This window comes from Mus musculus, chromosome 1 (genome assembly GCF_000001635.26).
Source record: "Mus musculus strain C57BL/6J chromosome 1, GRCm38.p6 C57BL/6J".
Classification (NCBI taxonomy): Eukaryota; Metazoa; Chordata; class Mammalia; order Rodentia; family Muridae; genus Mus; species Mus musculus.
The window spans coordinates 187,304,274-187,324,572 of NC_000067.6; the positions used below are offsets into that span (position 1 = coordinate 187,304,274).

A 20,299-nucleotide genomic window follows, 5' to 3' on the forward strand; every position below is an offset into this window, starting at 1 on the left:
CGCTTTGCATTGTCGTTAGCAAACCATTGTGACTTGTTTTTGTCATCTGTTTTCAGCTGTCTGCTCCTGGCCCTGGCAGTAACAAGAGGATGGTTCACTTCTCCCCAGACGCCCATCGCCATGAGTGAGTGCTCCTGTTTCTGTGGCTTGCTTGGGTTGTCCATCCATTTCTCTAGGAAACTCTTGGTCACTCTTGGTGAGCTAGGACACTTTAGTTTGTGCCTACTTTAGGAGCACAATAAAGCACACGAGGGTGACAGTGTATGAACAACTGTAGCTGAGCCCATGGCAGATAGAAGGACTTGTGACTGCATTCTTTATTTTGATAGAGTTTGATGTTCATGTCCCATTCAGTGAAATCTAGGCCCTGTCTAAAAGCATTTAAATCTGCATGACATTGGCCTGTAGCAAGCCTGTGTGCCAGCCCTTCTGTGGTACCAACGTAAACGCTAAGTGACCCGTCTTCATTATTGCCTCTCCACTCTGGCTTCTGCCTGCCTGCCTAGCCTTTGCTTATCACAGTGAAGACCTATATTGAAACCAAACTATATTTTCTTTAGCAACAAACAAAATGGTTCAGTAGGTAAGTTTACATAGCTATCAGTTTGTATGACTTTAGATAAGATTTCTTGGTGGTAATCTTAATTCTGTAGTCTTATTGGTAGTCTCGTGTGGTAGTTTCATGTTATGTGTCTCTTCTGCCTTTTGAAGTTGGATGAAATTGAGGCCTACGAGATGTGGAAATGCATGAGTTTTCAATTTGGTTTTTGCTAAAAAAAAAAAAAAAAGTAATAAAGATCTGCTTTAAAACAAACAACAAACAAAAAACCAAAACAAAATAAAACTGCTTTTCTTTGAAAACAAAAACTGGACCCTAAATAGAAAACAAGGAGCCAGATGTTATATACAGTTTTTACATTAATTTTCTTCTGATGAGCTGCAGCAGCTGAGGCAAGTAGATGCAGAACTATTTTAGAGCCTTCCTTTTGGTAGAGGAAGAGTGTGAATGCTCTGCGGGCATGCTTCTCCTAATGCTGCCACTGCAGTCCTGTGTCAGCCCTGAGACTGCTGGGGCAGGCCCTTAGATGGAGTCACTGAGTGGCTGGAGACCCCAAGTGTCGACTTAAACTAGGGCACACTGACCTGCCTGTGGGACAGGGCAGTCTGCCCATGCTCCGAGAGGAGCCCCTCACTCAGACCTCAGGACAATAGCGGACACCTAAGAACTCACGACAGACCGAGCTTGTTGCAAACCACATGAGGCTTTATTCGGGGAAAGCCAGAGCTCTGGGGACGACTCATATCCCACGCAGGGGAAGAGGAGTCGACCTCGAGGGGAAAGAGTTCCCAGTTTTTATAGGCCCTCAGGGGAGGAAGGAGAAGGGGGAGAGTAGGGGATTTCCAGATCTAAACAATGTCTATTCTCAAGAAATGGGTATGGGAGGGGTACAAGGAAAGAGTCTAATGAAGGTGCAGCAATGGGCACACACCTGGTCAGAACATTGGCAGACACACAGGTTCAAGGAGTGGCCAGAGCATTGTGCACCTCTATTTTTCTAAATCAGTAAAGCTAGTTCTGCTAACACTGACGTCTATCTTGCCAAGTTCAGGGCTTCTGTGTCCTTTTACATTCCGCCAGGATCTTTCACTCGCACATGGAAAGTGAGGCAGAAGGATCAGGAGTGCAACAGGCTTGGGGCCAGCCTTGGCTTCATGAGACCCTGTTTCTAAAACTCTGATAATAGAGAAATGAGTAAGTAGGAAAGAACAGGATGCAGACCGAAGTGTTGCTTCTAAATGCAATGGGTGGGGCTTATGCTCAATGTCCCTCTGTCTCCTCCACCTCAGGATGTCTGTCCCGGGTTCTCAGTAGGCTAAGATGCTCCAGGAATGGCGGGTATTAGGTTCCATTCCCATGGGTGAAACTTGCCACTGCTTCACCACAGAGAACTCCAGCCCTAGATAACTACAATCCGTTGCCTTCCCATGGCTGTAATCCTGTTCCCAGTGTCTGACTCTTATGACCTCTTCTTTCCCATTTCCTCCCCATTGCCCTATTATCTTCTATGTCATTGTAGAGTCCCTGTGGATCTTCCGGTCTCTAGCTTTCCATGGTTCCAGAGTAAATGACTCGCTTTTGTGACTCAGGTTCAGGTCTGGCCATCATCTCGTTTTACTTAACATCCCCACTGTCATCTGCCACCAGCGGACACCTTAGCTGTCATCAACAGACACCCTGCACGGCCATGCCTGGGCCTGTATGTCACCTCTGCCCTGTGATCTGGGATTGGCGCCTATCGGGGCTCGCACATATTGTCTGTGGTTGTTTTGTTTCAGTTTTGCTTTTCTTGAGATTTCTTTTTCCCGTTTTGTTTCCTCGCATAAGTAAAGAAAGGCGGCTTCTTTTGCAAAGCCGCCGATGTCATCGAAGGCGGGCGGCTGCTCTGTCTCCCTCCATCATCCAATTCCATCCTGCGCTACAGTGGACCCAACTGAGACAAAACCTTACCATTTAGTCAGGAAACCTCAGGTCTGAAGCAGTAGGGCCAGCTCCTCCTGGGGCTGGGGGAGAAGGCACTTCCTGGTTCTTTCCTTGCTTCCCACAGTTGACCGCACGCTCTGCTGGTTCCCAACCCCACTCCCCGCCCCTCAACCCAGCTCTGGTGACATTTTCCCTGTGCTGGTCTTTGTCCGAATTTCTCCTTTGTAAGGCACCAAGGCAGGCCAGTGAGATGCTCTACCGTGTCACCCTGGACTGAGGCCCTGCTTCTCTGACCTCATTTTAACTTGTCTCTGTGGAGAGCCTATGTCCAGACAAGGTGCTGCTCTGCATTATGACATTAGGAGCCATGCTCTCTTCTGCAGGGACACAGCTCTGCCTTCCCATTGCCTTCGTTGTCCTTCTCTCTGATGTCTTCCATGTGGTTATTGTCTCCTGGTCTGTAAAATGGCTGCTTCTCGTGCTCCGCTCTGCTCTGTTCTGCTCTGCTCTGCTCTGCTCTGAGAAGGACAGTGCCAGCAGCTCTCCTGTCTCACCTTTCAGCAAGAACCTCTTCATAGCCATTGAGCAGAATCAGATGTGTGGTTGTCATGGCTTGAAAGAGATTAGCAAAGAAGAAATGTCTCAGCTGAGTTGTAATATCTCTGGTTCAGCTCATAGCTGCTTGTAACCTTAAGCCTAAGAAGTTGATGCTCTCTGGTAAGTAGCTGCTGACAGAATTGTGATCCCAGCCCAGCCCTTCCGCAGCCACATGCTTTGCCCTTTGCAGCTTACACAGTGTGCAGAGTACTCTAGCCTTTCCCAGAGGAGACCTCTTCCAGATCTCCGAGGGCTGACTACTTCATCTCTCTCGGACTCCCGTCCAGGGCCTCTGACTGGTAGGGACTGCTAATTCAGTCTGGCTGTGGGTCCTCTTGGTAAAGCTGCACATGTGCATAGAGGGTCACAGAAGGCAGGCCATCACACCAGAAGATGAAGATTTCCACCTAGGAATACCATTCCCGATGCCCAGCGTGCCAGAACATGCGCAGTTTGACCACCATTCCGAAGGGAGGGCACTGCCTTGTAGGAGCAGCTTGCTTGTAAGACTGCTTCAGGGTTGTAGCCACACATCTCAATGGTAGACGCAAGACTCGTCATCAACTGTTGGTGGCTGTGTGGTTGATGGTGGCCTGTCCTCGCGTACTCAGTGGGTCCCCCTTGTTTTCGCTGCTGCTTCCTCCGTTGCCCTTCCTGGTCTGTCCCCTAGAGTTCTGTCTTGTGACAGTGCAAACTGACAAGCTGGTGTGGGTTAGAAACTACAAGAGTTTTTGTCCACGGATGCTTGTCATGTCTGTGGGAGTTGTTCTGCTGAGTGGGCTCACAGCTTCACGGCAGCCTTGGCTTGGAGAGCTTGGTACTTGCTAGGGAGAGCTCTCCATCCTCTGCCTCTGTCCAAACTTGATTTTCTACTCTAATGGTGAGCATAAAGGTGGATTCTTGGAGTTCTGTTTCCTGATGTTGAGAGTTAAAGACATCAGAATTTTACATCTGGAATGTCACCCAGCTAAAAGTTACTTTGTGGCCAGTTATCGGACTTAGTTCCTGAGATAGCCCTTCCTGATGCAGTGACAGGAACACAGGAAATGCATGGGCTAATCTTCCCTGTGTTTACCTTACAACTTAAGCACCTGTAGGGAGACGGGAAGCACCACAAGCCTACTGTGTTTATTGCATCAGTGATTCCTCTCTCGGCCTAGCTGCACATCACTTACCTTTGTACTCAGAAAGGCAAAAGCAGGGGGGTTATAAGTTCAAGACTGGCCTACATAGTGAGACTTGGTTTTCTTGCTGTTGTTTAGTATTGTTTTGGTTTTTAACTTCCTTTATCAAATCTCCAAAACTGTCTTACAGAAAAATACTTAAAACAGTTTCAGTTGTGGTCTGGGGAGGTGGCTCAGTGGGGAAGGGCTTGCTCTTCAGGTGTAAGGACTTCCACGACTTGTGGCCACACCCTTAAAGGCATACACACATCCGGACACCACTCACACAGACATAGGAAACTGAAGAGTTCCACTGGTGAAAAGCCACAGGTAAAGTAGAGTTGAGTGAGTAGAGCAAGTCACTGGGCTGGCTCTAGAGCATGAAGGGACTTTGAATTTTGAACATGGGCTGTGGAGGATGGTATCTCCCAGAGCTCTGTCTCTGTGCCAAGCTGTGTGTAAATAGCTGGGAAGGTGCTGGACTCTCCAGCTGGAGAAGGGAGAGGTGGGTTTAGGTTCAGAGAACCATAGCAGTAGGCTGTTCCATATTGAAAGTTCTGCACTGAGGAGGAGAGCAGAAGTCACTCAGGTAAAGTGTAGGTAAGGGGTGGGCTGCAGCTCCGTGGGAGAGCACCCATGGCCCATGTGCGCCATCTATTACTTCTGTAGCCAAATAACCAACTAAGTAGATACTATGCAGTAACATTTCAAGATAATTTCCGTTATAAAAACAAATGCAGATTATTATTTGCTGATGGCAGCATTGCTACACACCTCACAGAACAGCTCCTGGAGATATTTGGACCACACACTGAAAAGTCTGAGAGTCCCGTAGTTGTGACATTGGATCAGTTTAATGAGATGACATTTTGTTTAGTGCTGTACTAATTGGGAAAAAACCTATTTCATAATTATTCCCTGGAAAAGTATTTTCATGTTGAAAGTCCAGGCATGAATAGATAGTCATTCCTTTTAGCAGGAAGTACTGAGCACAGGCAAATGAAGTGTGCGTTAATAGAAGACCTGCACGGAATGGGCTGAGAGCCTTAGTCCAGCTAACTCAGGGAAGTTAGCCTTAGTCCAGCTAACTCAGTGAAGTTAGCCTTAGTCCAGCTAACTCAGGGAAGTTAACCTTAGTCCAACTAACTCAGGGAAGTTAGTCTTAGTCCAGCTAACTCAGGGAAGTTAGCCTTAGTCCAGCTAACTCAGGGAAGTTAGCATCTAAAAGGAAAGTCTGAGGACACTAGAGACACTGCTCGGCGGTTAGGTTAGGATCACACACTGCTCTTGCAGAGGCTCAGTACTGGTGTCAGGAAGCTCACCCCCTCTGTCACTTCAGCACAGGGGAGCCAGTGCCTCTGCTCTGTCAGAGTCCATAGGCACAGGGCACACAGTCACACATAAGCAAAACTAATAATAGCAATAATCATAATAATCTTAGACAGTGTTTGAAATGGAGTTGTGTCTGCCATCATCCTGCTGCCTTTCTAAATATGCAAGTAATAAAATGTAAAAATTAACATGACTCCCTCTTAGAACTTTGTGTAAGCATAAAATAAAACTTGATTTCATTGAATGATGGCAGAGCCAGGCATGCTAGCACACCCTCTACTGCCAGCATTTAGGAAACTGAAGCAAGAGAATTAACTGCCAGAGATCACAAAACTAGCCTGAACTTCATATTTCTAAGCCAGCCAGGGTAACATAACATGATCCTGTCTTGAAAACCAAAAACTGTTCCAGGATTTTATCTACTTTTCTCAATTACTTGTAAGATGCTTAATCGTAAGGAGATAAATATGATTTATTAATTGATTTTTAAATTGATATTCATATTCTGTTTCTATATTTATATAAAATGTATCTACTTTAAAAGCAGTATATAGAATGAACTTTTTAAAAATGCACACAGATAGCTCATTACAATCCTATGATGAATTCCTTCATAAAGCAAATATTCACTCATTTTATCTTTTGTGTAAATATCAAGCTTGCTTTAAGCAAGATTTGACTAAGATTAAAGGTTATGTTCACTGGAAACACTTTTGGGTTTAGTGTTATGTTATGGGGAGAGAGGCTGAAACTCTGGGCTGAGGTATACAGTATGCTGGGTTAGCTCCATCTCTTATTAATCATGGCTACCATGGTGTGAGCCGTAAGCTGCCACATCTCCGTTTTAGTTATAGAGTAAGTTGAGGTCGCCTCCCTACATAAATAAGGTGTTTACAGAGCGAGCCTTGCAGGTTTACTTTCTCAGGACTCTTTTCGATGTGTCATTTTAATGTCTCTACTCTCTGAATTACCAAAGCAGGTGTTCTTTCTTCATTTTATAGGTGATTTGACTTTTCCAGAGACACACACTGTAACTCTGCTTGACCAAAAATCGATCAGGAAACAAATATCTTTGGCGTCTCTGATATGTTTTGTGATGTGCAAATCCTGTGGGAATGCTATAGGGAGCCACGGTCATACTGATTCTTCTGTGGACATTGAGGGTCCCAAAGCTTGAGAGTGAAACTGCACGTTACCGAAGCCCACAGTGTTCTGCAGGGAAAGGACATTAATATTGATTTCGGATGCCTTCTGTATGGGAGATTAGAATTTATGTTTAAGCCTTGAAGTCCTGAGACAGATCTTTATTTTTATTTTTCTTATATTTTATTGATATGTGTGTTTTTGTGTGTGTGTGCACACACACCGTGGCCCACACATGCAGGTCGGAGGACAACGTAATAGAATCATTCCTCGTATTCTACCCCATGTTGGTTCCAGAGGTTGGACTTAGACAGTTTGCTACCAAAGACTTGGCTTGCTGAGTCAGCACACCAGTCCCTCGTGTTATTTTAGTTGATAAGGAAGGAACCCAGACTGCAGACATTGGCCAGAAGCTACCTGAGAGGTGCTAGGGCCTAGACCCAAACTTGGTTTTTTCTGTTTATCAAGCATATCAAGTGCAACTTTCTGAATTTTCATTAGTATTTTAAGCAAACGAATCATTTAAACAGCCTTCTGTTTATCATTTTATAGTTGGTGTTTTGTATCGTAGAAAAAATTAGTGAAGGAGCAATAGCTTCATAAAGAACAAATGTGGCAACTGCCCTCCTGCCATTGTAAGTCATGTTCTTCTGCACACGTCCCCAGATACCTATAAGGGCTGCCTTCTCATGGAGCTGAGAACAAGGCACACATGATCACTGTGCTCATGTTATTCACAGACTTTACCTATCAGTAGTGGGTAACAGACGTGGTCAGCAGACGGACAGGTACATGCATGTGCGATTACATGATAGTACATGCGTGTTGTTATATACTGAGCTAAGGGCTCTGATTCTTACCTTTTATCTGGACAGTGAACTATAAGAACTGATCAATCTCTATGGTGTACATGAGTTGGGAGTGGGAAGAACATTTCAAGCAAATAAAATAGGATGTTCTGCATTCAAGAATCTGGAGCAATTCTAAGACATATGAAAGACCGTGACGGCAGATTGTCACATGGCGAGACTGGAGAAGGTGGCAGGCCAGGCCTGGGACACAGTTAAGGACTTTCTTTGTGAATAGTGGAAAGGCACCTGGGTGTTTAGTCTGCTTCTGTTTGATTGGTTCATTTGGTATGACTGAGCTCTCTCAGTTTCCATCCTGACAGGTTAGCCTCCAATCTTAGGGATTTTTGTTTTATGTTTGTTTTTGTTCTTTACTGCTGTTTAAGGTAGCTACAAAGACTTACATTCTTAACCAAATGGATTCTTGATGCTAGACTATCTTGCTTTAATTTTTATTTCTGTATCTGAGCTGGGAGTTTGTCATGTTTCTGCTTTTCTCTCCCCTTTGTATCCTTTTTTAAATTCTTACATCAAGAATCATTGATGCTCAGGGCTCTCTCATCTTGGTCTCTGTCTTAGGGTTTTACTGCTGTGAACAGACACCATGACCAAGGCAAGCCTTATAAAGGACAAGATTCAAGTGGGCTGGCTTACAGGTTCAAAGGTTCAGTCCATTATCATCAAGGCAGGAGCATGGCAGCATCCAGGCAGGCATGGTGCAGGAGGAGCTGAGAGTTCTGCATCTTCATCTGAAGGCTGCTAGTGGAAAGCTGACTTCCAGGCAGCTAGGATGAGGGTCTTAAAGCCCACACCCACAGTGACATGCCTACTCCAACAGAAGGTGGTAGGGAGGTACACGCATCTTCCTCCAGCAGAGCTGTGCTGGCATGTAGGCTCTGTTTCCAGATCTGCCCACCCTGTCCCGCAGGGAGAACTGAGCCTAGAGGTCTCTTCCAACTCTTCTGCCTTGAGAGGACTGGTAGCCTGTGTCTCAACCTTTCCATTCTACTTCTTTCACCGTTGGTCATCTGTGAGCTTGCTCTGAAATCCTGACTAGAGCAAAATCCATGAACATAGCCATCACTGGAATGCAGTCTACTTCCCGGCACTGCCCACCATAGATGCTTCACTCACATCTGAAGGACACTACACCCATTTGCGCTCTCTCTCTCTCTCTCTCTCTCTCTCTCTCTCTCTCTCTCTCTCTCTCTCTCTCTCTCTCTCTCTCTGTGTGTGTGTGTGTGTGTGTGTGTGTGTGTGTGTGTGTGTGTGTGTGTGTGTATGAGAGAAAGAGAGAACTAAAGCTGAAGCTTGCCTATTTTGTTCAATTGGATGGCCAGCAAGCCCCAGAGAGCTCCATTCTAAGCACCCTCAATTGCTCTATGCCAAGCCTTCTCCTCTTTACCAACTCGGTCATCTCTCCACCTCCAAGTACTTTTTTGTGACAGTGTTATTAAAATCATTCCCTCATTATTATCCTAAGTTCTGTGGTCATAGAATGGAGAGAAACAACCCAGAAACACAATCCCAGGCATTCCTCTACCAAAACTCATGATACTTGAACTGTAGGAGATAAAAGGGAGGTTGCCTACGAACACAAGGCCCAGGATCAGATGTTCTGGGTTCAGTTGTTACCCCAGTGCATGCCAGCCTTGTGAGCCTGAGAGCAGTGGAGATGTGATAGGGTATAATGACAACTGGCCAGCCAGGGTGGGGCTGCCAGCAGTGAGCACTCTTCAGATACAGCAGTTCCTGGCTCCTGCTTCTGGAACTGAGTCTTCCCCATGTTCACTGTTGTCCTTGCTAGGACTGTTGCTCTTAAATACTGTCCCTCTCTCAGGGGACTCCAGTTTCTGTTACTATGGTAAGTAAATACCCTGGTATCTGATCCTCATTTCTTAAAAGGAGATAGGTGTGAGCAAAGGTGCTAACACTATAGAAAAGGAAGCCTCTAAGTCTGCCAGGGTGTTTGCTCAGTGGTGCACACAGAGGCCACCCTCTCCCGAGCACACCAGTACCTCAGTAAAGCATCTTCCTTGCTAGAGAGCTGCCTGCTACCTAGCCTTGTACTCGGGACACTTGGACACTTGCATCCTTGATGCTCTTGCTCTCGAGAGCTGCTGTGTCTCTGTCAATGGCCACAGGCGTGGAGGCTGCAAGCGCATGGCTGTAAAATCAGAGCACTGACCTTTGAACTATTACTTGCTTAAGAAATCTGTGGCAACTGACTTCATCTCTCTGAGCCTGTGTCTTTGTTTTCAAAGCATCTACCTCTGAGAGTTTGGGGATTAAATGCTAACTGTCTAGGTAATGGGGTGCCCCTGAGACCAAGGGCACTGCAGAGAGATTTGCATGAACTGTTCATGGCAGCACTTGGACAGGTTTGCTCCTCCTTGACCAGTGAGTTTCACTGGTGTGCTACTCAGGTACAAAAGCACTTCCTTGGTTACTCTGGAACCAAAGCACCCAGAATTCCTGGCCTCTAGAATTTTGGTTCGCTGACCTTCTCCAGTTCTCTGTCCTTCCTCACAGCCTCTGTTCATTAATCACTCAGGTGAAGCTGGCCACTCACGCCTGCCTTCCCTTGCCCGCTGTCTGACAGTTTTGCTCGTGCACTGTTGAGGCTGACTCCTGTGCTTCAGTTGGTCCTTTCCTCTGTCCCGGGGCCATCACTACTCTCCTTCCTCCCCTCCTTCCTCCCCTCCTTCCTCCCCTCCTTCCTCCCCTCCTTCCTCCCCTCCTTCCTTCCCTCCTTCCTCCCCTCCTTCCTCCCCTCAGCCAGTATACTTGTTCACACCCTCCTGCTTCCACCCACCTGTGCATTGTAGTGTCAGCCCCTCCCACTGCAGCTCCCCAGTGACCCTGTGACCCAGTGACCTCCAGAGCCTGCCAGGTTACATTGCCCTATGCTCTAAATTCCACAAGAAGCTCTTAAAACTTATTTCAGGTCACTTCTTCAGTGGTCAAACTGCCTCTCAGGATCTTGGCCTCTTAGAAAACTTATTTTGAGTCTTCTTACCTAGATTCTGTGTAGGCAGAAAATAGAAAAATGTTGAGAAAAGAGGGCATAGAAGAGTCTCCAGCCAGTTTCCAGACCCAAAGTTCAGTAACTGAGTCAGCCGGTACTAGGGGTGTGGGTTCAGCAAATGCCACAGAGAGCCACTACACAACATCCTGCAGGAGAGCTGACCCCTTAAAGTAGTAGGCATTGGACAGCACCCCCCACTTTCATCTTTATCACCGATGGTGACAAAGGAGTGACTCTAGTTAAAGGAGGCTGAGGGGAAAGCAGAGCAACACAGCAGAGAAGCCAGGCCAGCACCAGCCAGGGAAGAATGGAAGAGGCGTGGTGGCAGGAAGTGCTCGGTCACTTAGTGATGATAGGACATCTTCCTCTTACCTCACTGTCAGGCTAAAGTTGAGAGCATCAGGAGCTAGGGAAGAGTGAATCTGTACTAACAGGAACTCAGCCTTTAACCTAAAATCATTTACACACCACAACTCTACCATTTTCCTATAGAACGTAGCATGTTTGTGAAGAGGAAAAGACCAAAAGCTGTTTTTCCAGCCTGTGCGTTGGGGCTGGTAGAGATGGCACAAAGGACTGCTGCGTTAATCCTTTTAGGAAACAATTTACTGGGTGTGCATTTGATCTTTAAATACTTTGCTTTAAAATAACCCACAGCAGAAAAGAGATCTTGGCCAGGCTGTCAGTGGAGCTATCATTGAAAGTTTGCTCCCAACTGGTAGCTGGTCCAGTGTTAGCACACTAACACTACTGAGGTGTCCCTTCTCATGGCATTGTGGGTTCTGGCCTGCCGGGGAACATCACCAGCCATGGCCTGGGGATGTGCTAAAGGAGATAAAGACAAGCCACTCCTGTGGAGGCTGGTCACTCCCACCTGCCTGCCCCAGACTTTATAAACATGCTGTTCTTGTAATCACTAGTATTCTTTGTAGTTGTGATTTCAGCATCTTCAATGTCCACTCCTACATATTTGCTGTGCTACCAGAGCACTGGGTGTACAGCTGATGAGCACCCCCAGGGACAAATGTGCTGAGAATCTGTGAAGGATCAGGGGAAAGATCTGGGCTTGGTGGCAGAACTAGAAGATTTAACGATGCTGCCACTGTGGATTCAGGGCTGTGGACTTGTTCTGACCCGCTACCATGATTGCTTAGCTGTGAAAGGAATGGATCCAAAGTACAAAGTCTGTGATTCAGAACTGCAATTTTTTTTTTCTTAATCCTGAGTGCAGAGCTGCAGAATAGGATATTCTTGTATTTTCAACTCTTTTTTAAATAACTCCAATAATCAAAAGTCATAATTTGGCATAATGATGCTATAATTAAGTTGTGGCAAATGATAGCATTTGTAGATTTTATAACCAGAATTGATTTGTAAAATGAACACAGTCCCAGCAGTTTATGTTAACATAATTAAATGGAAATGTAATTCTAACTCCGTTTGCTTATTAAATTGAAAATTACTGGGTTATGAGCACTCTTACATTCCTGTCAAAATTGGTGTAAGTCTAGAATTACATGAAATACCCATTAAAATAAAGCATATTTAAGGTTCTGTTGCGAGTGTGAACAAATTCCTTAAAGCATATGCTGACTGTTCATTGGAGAGCAAGTGCTTCCGAGGAGGGGCCAGCTCACCACTCTTCTTCTCTCCACAGCCACTGGTTTAGCCCTGGGGCTAGGACAGAGCACGGCCAGGTAAGGGACCATCTCCTTCAACGTGTCTGTCTCCTTTGGGATAGTAAGTAGACACAGAGAGAGCAGCTTATTTTCAAAGGACCCAGTTGTGCTGGGGCTTAATACCGACCTCAGCATGCGTCTGAGACTCCTCCCACTGCCACTGTCCTGAGTCACGCAGGTAGCCGCTGTGGACTGGGTCACATGGAGGACTTTACTAGGAAATCCTGGGTGTGACTGTGCGTGCCTGTGTAATCCAGTGCTTGAGACATGAAGATGGAAGGATCAGGAGTTCAGTATCCTCATCCATGTAGTGGGCTGGCCCATGGGGCTAGCCTGATTGGCAGGAGAAACTGCCTCAAAAATCCAAGTCACCAAGTAAAACCATGAAGGTCCAGCAGCACGGGCTGATACTGAGATGGGGACAGGCAGTCATTTCTTCTGAGATTTGACCTATTGCAGGTATGTGTGTGTTTTGAGCTGGCTGTTCGATGTACACGAGTAGCTGGGCTGGCAGAAACTGGGTGTTCTACCTTGCTCTTAATTGTCTCCTTAAAACATGCTAATAGTATTTAGAGTTAGATCACGGTAAACCTAGAAACTTAGTTTAGTGTTTGACTCCTTGAGAGGGCTTTCTTTCTTTTGAGCGATAGAGTTATGTTTTAGTCATATGATCCATAAAGAACCCACTGTCTGAAAGTTGACAGGACCCTGAGGGGCCAGGGCTGGGAGAGGAGAGCTTATGTGGCATGAGAGCCCTCAGAGGCCCTGGGCTCAGCTCTGCAGCAGGAGAGAGAGAGCGTGCGCACGCATCTGTCACTCCTAACCTCTAGAGAGAATGGTACCAGTTCCTTCTCACTTTTTTAGTCATAATCCTTTGACTAATTTTTAATTTGGCCTTTTGCTTAAACTTCGGTATGCATTCTACATACTTGACTCATACTTTTGTCTTGATTCAATAAATTATTAATTAGTAAATGTAGGTAATGTTTTCATTTGTGGTACTTGGGTTCTATAAGTAGACTCAAACACTAAATTTGTAAATACTGACCAGTATTCATAGAGGAAGTACAGAGCTAGTTTCTTCCAGACTTTTGGTCCCAAAGTCTTCCTTCATCAGTTAGGTTGTGACCTTGGGTGTGTGTGTGTGTGTGTGTGTGTGTGTGTGTGTGTGTGTGTGAGAGAGAGAGAGAGAGAGAGAGAGAGAGATTGGTTGATTTGGTTTCAAACATGAAACCTTTGACTCATTAAGCTCTGACAGCGGCACTGCAGCTCCTAAGTGAGCAAGGCTTATCTTAACAGGAATGCCTTTTCTTTACCAGCCTGTCACAGCTCTCTTGAGTGTAACAGCAGTACACACTATTTCTGAGGCCATACAAGTACAAAAGCATTGAATTCAGAAGGTCACACACACTAAAACAACAGTTTGTTCATAGGATGAGAGCTGTGTGGGTCTGTCACCTGGGAGACTTGGTTTTGCCCTCAGTGTATGTCTGCAGTGACTGCCAGGCATGGACAGCACAACTCTGGGTGTGAACATAATTTTCAACAGGCACCTGAAGAGGTGGTTATGGAACCTACACAGTGAGGACGGGTTAGCTGGGTAGCAATAGGCACATGCATAGCAGGTACGCTGCTGTGGTCATTCCTGAGTTCAGCAGAGACCTAACTATAGCACAGTAAACAGAGAAATTACAAGATTCTTCGCTGTGTCGCGTGAATGACTTTGCAGTGCACTCAACCTTTCTTCTTATTCCTATGTAGCACCGTAGAGTAAGGACAATACTGACTTAATTCCCTCAAACTCCTCACCTCATTCCTTTCTCCAGCTTCCTGTTCTGTTCCTTGGTGTGCTGCCTACCATGTTCGTGCTTCTGTTGCTCTGAGCTGTAACTTCCCTGCCATCTGTTGTATTAGTCAGGGTTCTCTAGAGTCACAGAACTTATTGAATGTCCTCTCTATATGTTAAGGGAATTTATTGTGATGACTTTCAGTCTGTAGTCGGAAGTCCAAGAATCTAGCAGTTAATCAGTCCCACGAGGCTAGTTGTTTCAGCTGGTCTACTGTAGAAATAGATTCCAACAGATGTGCAGGCTAGTAAGTGCAAGGAGTCGAAGAAGAGAGAGTGAATCTTCCTTCTTCCAATGTCCTTATGTAGGCCTCCAGCAGGAGGTGTGGCCAAGATCAAAGATGTGTGTCACCACACCTGGATCTGGAACTTGCTTTGTCCCATGTTTACCTTGACCTCAAAGATTTCCTTGCTTTAGTCTCCTGGGATTACAGGCATGTACTACCTTGCCTGGGCCTAAGCTTTTCATGGCCTCGAGATCTCCATGCCAAGATCCAAGTCAGAAACTTGTGTCTTCCAGCCTCAAGATCTGGATCACAGGTGAGCCCTCCAATTGTGGATTGTAGTTCGTTCCAGATAGAGTCAGGTTGACAACCAGGAAGAGCCACTACACGTATTATCTGTCACCACCACACGTATTATCTGTCACATGCTCACTACTCTTACAGGCAAATTATTTATAAAAGGCATCATCATTTTCCCACTCAGACACTGATGGTCTGCATGCCCATGAAGGTAATGACTGTCGGTAGCTATAGACAGATAAGCAAGGATCCTGGAAGGCCACTCAGGTGAAAGAAAGAGCGGACATGTGTGTATCGCTGCGTGCGTGCGTGCGTGCGTGCCCACACTTGTCTGTGTCTCTGCATGTGAGTGTATATTTCTGGTGTGCGTGAGTTTAGCTTCTGAGGCTTTCCCTCTGTGAACATCTTCTACCTTGACATTTTGAGTCACTGATGGTGGTTTAGAGGTTTCTCCATTCTCTCTCTTAATGTTGAAGACGCTGAAAGGTCAAGTCTGCAAATGGCGCTTCAGATATTCAGGGGCTCCTGACAGAGGTGCTTTTGACCAGGCTACACTGTCGGTAGCAACAGTAAAAGAGGCCTGTGCTTCTTCCACTTAATAGTCATGTGGAAACATGCATAGCTCAGAAATTCCTTATTCCTATTTTGTCCATGTGGAAGCCATGAGCTACTCATAACCCTCTTGTCTCTCTGGCTGGCTCCATCAGCCCTGGGCTTGTGTGCCATGCTTTTGGTGTTGTGTGTTGACTTGGTGTTGCGTGTTGACTTGGTGTTGCTTCATGCAAGCCGTTTCCTAATGGACAGCTGCAGGTGACTAAGTGCGTAGTTGTGGCTCCATTTGGCTTAAGCCCCCTGATCTGAAGGCCTGAAGGTAAGCTCTGTTCTTAGCCAGGATGACACTGAGTCATGACCCCTGAGTGACCTTTTGTGTGACACTTATAGAAGCCCCACAATGCAGCTGTAGCTGCTCTCAACCGTGAGCTTGCAGCCTGCTGCCTCTTTTCAGATACAGCACATATCCAGGCCCTCCCGGTGTTCCCCAGACACTGGGCTTCATGAGTTCACTTGTTCATGGCTCAAGCATCTAAATCTTTTTTATCTGAACTTCATTCAGAATTTATTGTTGACCATGATTTGTGGTTTTATTGGTAAAGTGAGATAATTTCATGAAGGAGTCTATGTGTATTAATTGCAGTATTGCAATATTTGTCTTTTTTATACCATACCCATCAAAACCATGAACTTTAGGATAAGAACACATTCTTATATGGATCTACTCGGAAGAGGTAGAGCCAAGTTCAGAGTCAGTATCATCTCCTTTGTGTTCTTCCAGACAGTGGGCTGAAAACCTCCCCGACCAGGTTGGTACAGCCTGCCATCATGGTTGCAATTTCAAACCTAAGTTGTCCCAGACTTTTTCTTACTGAACTTTTTAAGTTTTTGAACTGTTTTAATGCCATCCGCAGGAAAGCAGTTCCAGTGACTTTGATCTTAAAATGAGAAGTGTGTTAACTGCCATGAATCTTAAGATAACAGAGGGGAGTTTGTCATCTCACCTTGAATCATCTGTGTCACAAATGTTGGTTTATAGATAGACTTGAAGGCACTAGACTTAGAAATGCCAAAGCAATTAATTTTTTTCGTATTTTCAGAACCAATTTAATGTTCTTGGTATAAAGTGTTTCTAAATTGAAATGCTTTCAGATTAATGGACTTAAGATAAATGGTCACTATTTTCTATAAGTAACAATAATGAGCTATGGCCTCAGCTGCATATCATACACCAGATCTCATGCCCTACTTCATTGCCTCGTTCATTTATTCATTCATTCATTCATTCATTCATTCATTCAACAAATATCTATTGAGCACTGAAAATGTTCCAGAACAGTCTAAGCCCTGGAGATATAGATAAACTGAAACCTTGAAGTAAAGAGCCAATCCATCTCCCAAGGGAAGGCTCAGTGTGGCTGGGATCTGAGGAAGGAAGAAGGTTAGACCGCGGGTAGGAGGGAGCACAGCAGGTTACTCATGTAGAGAAGTAATCAAATTATTAAGGGCTATGATAGCCCGACACAAGACTTTGAATTTTATTTTATGTGTAATAAAATGAGATTCATTTAGGAAAGCTCATATTGACTACAACTCAGAATGGCATGGATTAGAGCAAGACCTCAGACAGGGAGACCCATCTAGGAGGCTGTGGAGTGGGAACACCGTGGTCTGGACTAGAGTGGTGACGATCTGGGTAAGAGCCTTCAGGAGAACGTACGTAGCTAAGGCATCCTTGGACACTAGGGAAGGAGCGGAGGACTGGGCTGTCTAGAAAGTGGCCATTAGCATTCAGTCCTCAGTGGCGGAGCTGTTGAGAATACTTAGCCTGCCTCAGAAGTTCCTGACTCTCTCAGCCTGTGCAAACTGACAGCTGAGTTCTTAACTGTGACCGTTGTCACACCTGTACAGCTCAGGCCCTGTTCTCTCCACAGTTCAGTGTCCCAGGTTCCTGTCTTAGAATCAAAGACTAGACCTTAGAAAAGTGAAGGACAGGCTCTGTCTGAGGGTGTAGGCTCTGTCTCAGGGTGCAGACACTGTCTGAGGGTACAGGCTCTGTCTGTGGGTACAGTTTGTATTCGATGGCCCTGTCACTGAAACAGATGGCGAGGGTTTACTGGAACACACATCTGTCATGTCGGTCCCTGTGAAACTTCCTCTGCTCAGGCTGATTTCTGATATGCTGTGTATTTGAGCTTAGCCTTACATCTTCATAGACATTATGTATACAAGTAAATTAAACTTCGAGTGACATGGTGAAAGTACTGGCTGAATGGTTTCCACATCTATTTCCAGTTAATTAGAGTAAAGCAAGTATGAAGGGACATGGATGTCTAGACACTTGGAGAATGTACATGTGCACACACATATGCATGCATGCATGCATCATACAAGCCAGTGGGTTTAGGAGGCCACTTTTGGTGTATTTTCTGATATGGGAGGCTTAGTTACATAAGAAACAGTATCAGTTCTTTCATATCAGCCTCAAAAATATGGCAGCTGAGCCGAACAGTCAAAGCCTTAGACAACAGAGGGTGTTGTCACTGTGGCTATAGAAGTCGGGGACACACCTAAACTCCGTGCTCCAAGAGATCAGTCACTGCAGCTGTCAAGGACAGGTTGCCCCTCCTGGCTTGCTACCCCTCCCTGGCATTTCTGCACAGTGGCACTGGCATCATTAGCCAAGAGAGTGGCAAGAAAGTTATGTGCCTGGGCATGCCAGTGTCCCTTCAATTACAAACATTTTTCCTCATTGCAAAATAATGTAACGGAAATATTTTTTTTTTTTTTACACTTTGTCTTGACACTCTGTATAGCATCAGCTTCTGAGAGATAACCGAGCGGAAAGAGGACACAAGAAAAGCTGCTCCCTGAAAACAGCCAGCAGGTAAGCGTCCAGGATGCTCTCTGCTCTCACAGGCTCAGGGCCGTACTGTGTAACCGAGAAACCTTGTGAACGGTGTAGTATTTGTCAGAACCCATGTCAGGGTTTCCAGGGATGAATAAAAAGATGCCATTTTGGCTAAATTGTTTTAAAGCTGATGAAATGTAAGCAAAAAGCATTTTTTTGGAAAAAAAAATATATACATACATACATACATACATACATACATATATGCATACAGTTAGGTTCTTTTTCATCTGAAGTTACCTAAGTTTCCTGTTTTATCTTCTTTTCTAATGCAGGGGATTTTTGCAGTTTCCTTTTGACAGTATGTTTCAAGTTTGTGTCTAGTACTCCTGAAGATTTCGTTTCTACTCAGATCACAAAAGCTCTGTCTCTCTTGACTGAACAGTGATCAGGATGACTACAGATCAACCTAGCAGACTGTAAGAGAGGTGTCATGTGTGAGCACGGTGATTGTCTTGATGATGTGAATTGCAGACTATTAACTGAAAGGAGACACTAGCAGCTCTTGGGTTAGAACCTTACCTGTATGAAAAAGAAGCAAATGGATAGAGCACAAGCGTGCATGCATTAATTAGTGCTCCCGACTGTGGACGTGACATTACCAGTTGCTGCAGGTTCCTACTGCCCTGACTTATCAGTCCTCATGGGCGGTACCCTGGACTTGTTAACTAAACGAGCCCCTTCTCTTCTGGTTGTTTTTGCTGGGGAGCTTAGCACAGCAGAGAAGGAGCTAGTGCAAAGTTCAAGGCCAAGAGGACCAGCTTTTTATAACAGCCCCCAGCAGGAATCCCACAGTTCGGACAAGTTCTTCAGTCCTTCTGGTCCACTAAAAAGCTAAAGCTGATTGGCTGAGGCAAAATTAGCCATCATACCTCAGGCTTAGTAAGAATTTCTCAGAAAGTTAAAGCTGAGTCTGTGGAAGAAGAGTAGGAATGAGACCTCATGAGGCCTGAGACCGGCTCTGCCCCACACCCTGTGAGGATAGCAAGGTGTGCCACCAGCCACAAGGAAATAAACAGACTTGACTGAGAGTGCCTAGAGGGCCTTGGAGGTTAGCCCTCAGTAGAGTGTGTCTGTATAGGAGAGCCCTGGCCTCCATTCTCAGCACCACTACAGAGTCAGAGGGGAGACCTGTGGGCTCCCATCCCTTTCATGTTTCTGCTCCATGGCACTATTTCCCTTGAGCTCTCTGGGAAAGAAAGGGTTGTTAACTCTGGGAGGTTGTGTGTCTGCAGACCCCTGTATTTCTGCCGCACCCATGGGCTCTCCTGGAACTGCGCTACCTCAGGGTTTCATGTCCACCCCCACCACCATCTTCCTGTTGGAGTAATTGCATTCCTCGCCTCCATTATTTACATATTGGAGAACCCTTCGTTCTCTGTGTTTAAGCCCCTCCTCTTCCCCTCCCCTCTTGCATTGTCTTTCTCTCTCACATACATACATGACATGTCTATGTTACAGGTACACAATGGTCTTATCTGCACACCTATACAACAGGAATAAATACAAACAAACTGACTTCTTGAAGCACTGGTGGGCAATTTTCTCAATATTATAACACAAATCCTCAGAAGAATTTTTTTGACTTGTACACTCATGTCTCCAGACATCTCTCCATGAGCATCATCTCGTATCGGTTCTTTGTCTTGACTAGTGACTGTGCTGGCTCTTCTGATCACTAATGTGAAAGTGCAGGGCAGTGTGGAAAAGTGAGCATAAGTGCGAGGAGAGACTGGAGCTTGCATTTTGTTCTCAGTCTTTGTTAAATGCAACGTGAGAATCCTTCACCTTCCAGTTCATACACAGTACTCTGCATTCCTCTCCTGAAGCCCGTTTACTGCCGGAGGATTTCATATTATCTTGACTTTTCTTAACCCTTTTGGATGAGTGACTGCACTTGCCTTTTTCAACTTAGGGAAAAACATAAAGGCTAGAGAACAGAACTGTAATGGATTGAGTGAGTCATTGCATTGCGGGGCCATTTACTCCCAGAATGTCCCAAGCAAGTCCAGAAGCATAAACTCACAGGTGTGAGTCAAGGCTGAGGTGCTGAAGTGGGCTTTGTTCAGAGATGCTCTGAACACACAGCCAAGTGCTGTGAAGTTACAGCTTGGGCCCGGGCACCTTGGGGAAATGTTAGGAATCTTTGTAGAGTTTTGCTCACATATTTACCCGTGCTACTAAGGGCATTTGG

General features: G+C 45.5%; 1 protein-coding gene across 11 annotated transcripts in view; it reads left to right on the forward strand.

Annotated features, from left to right (window-relative positions):
* Positions 1–20,299, forward strand: part of Gpatch2 (G patch domain containing 2) — a 157,040-nt gene that overhangs the window by 89,668 nt on the left and 47,073 nt on the right. For 8 of the 11 annotated variants that reach the window (XM_030242477.1, XM_030242487.1, XM_006497199.4 and 5 more), the window contains 3 exons: positions 57–124; positions 12,251–12,290; positions 18,011–18,081. In XM_030242477.1, coding sequence (XP_030098337.1) covers positions 57–124; positions 12,251–12,290; positions 18,011–18,081 — 179 coding nt within the window. Of the gene's footprint in view, positions 1–56; positions 125–11,085; positions 11,206–12,250; positions 12,291–18,010; positions 18,082–20,299 lie in introns of all 11 variants that reach the window. The other 3 variants (NR_151741.1, XR_003946457.1, NM_001357646.1) reach the window with 3 other exon arrangements.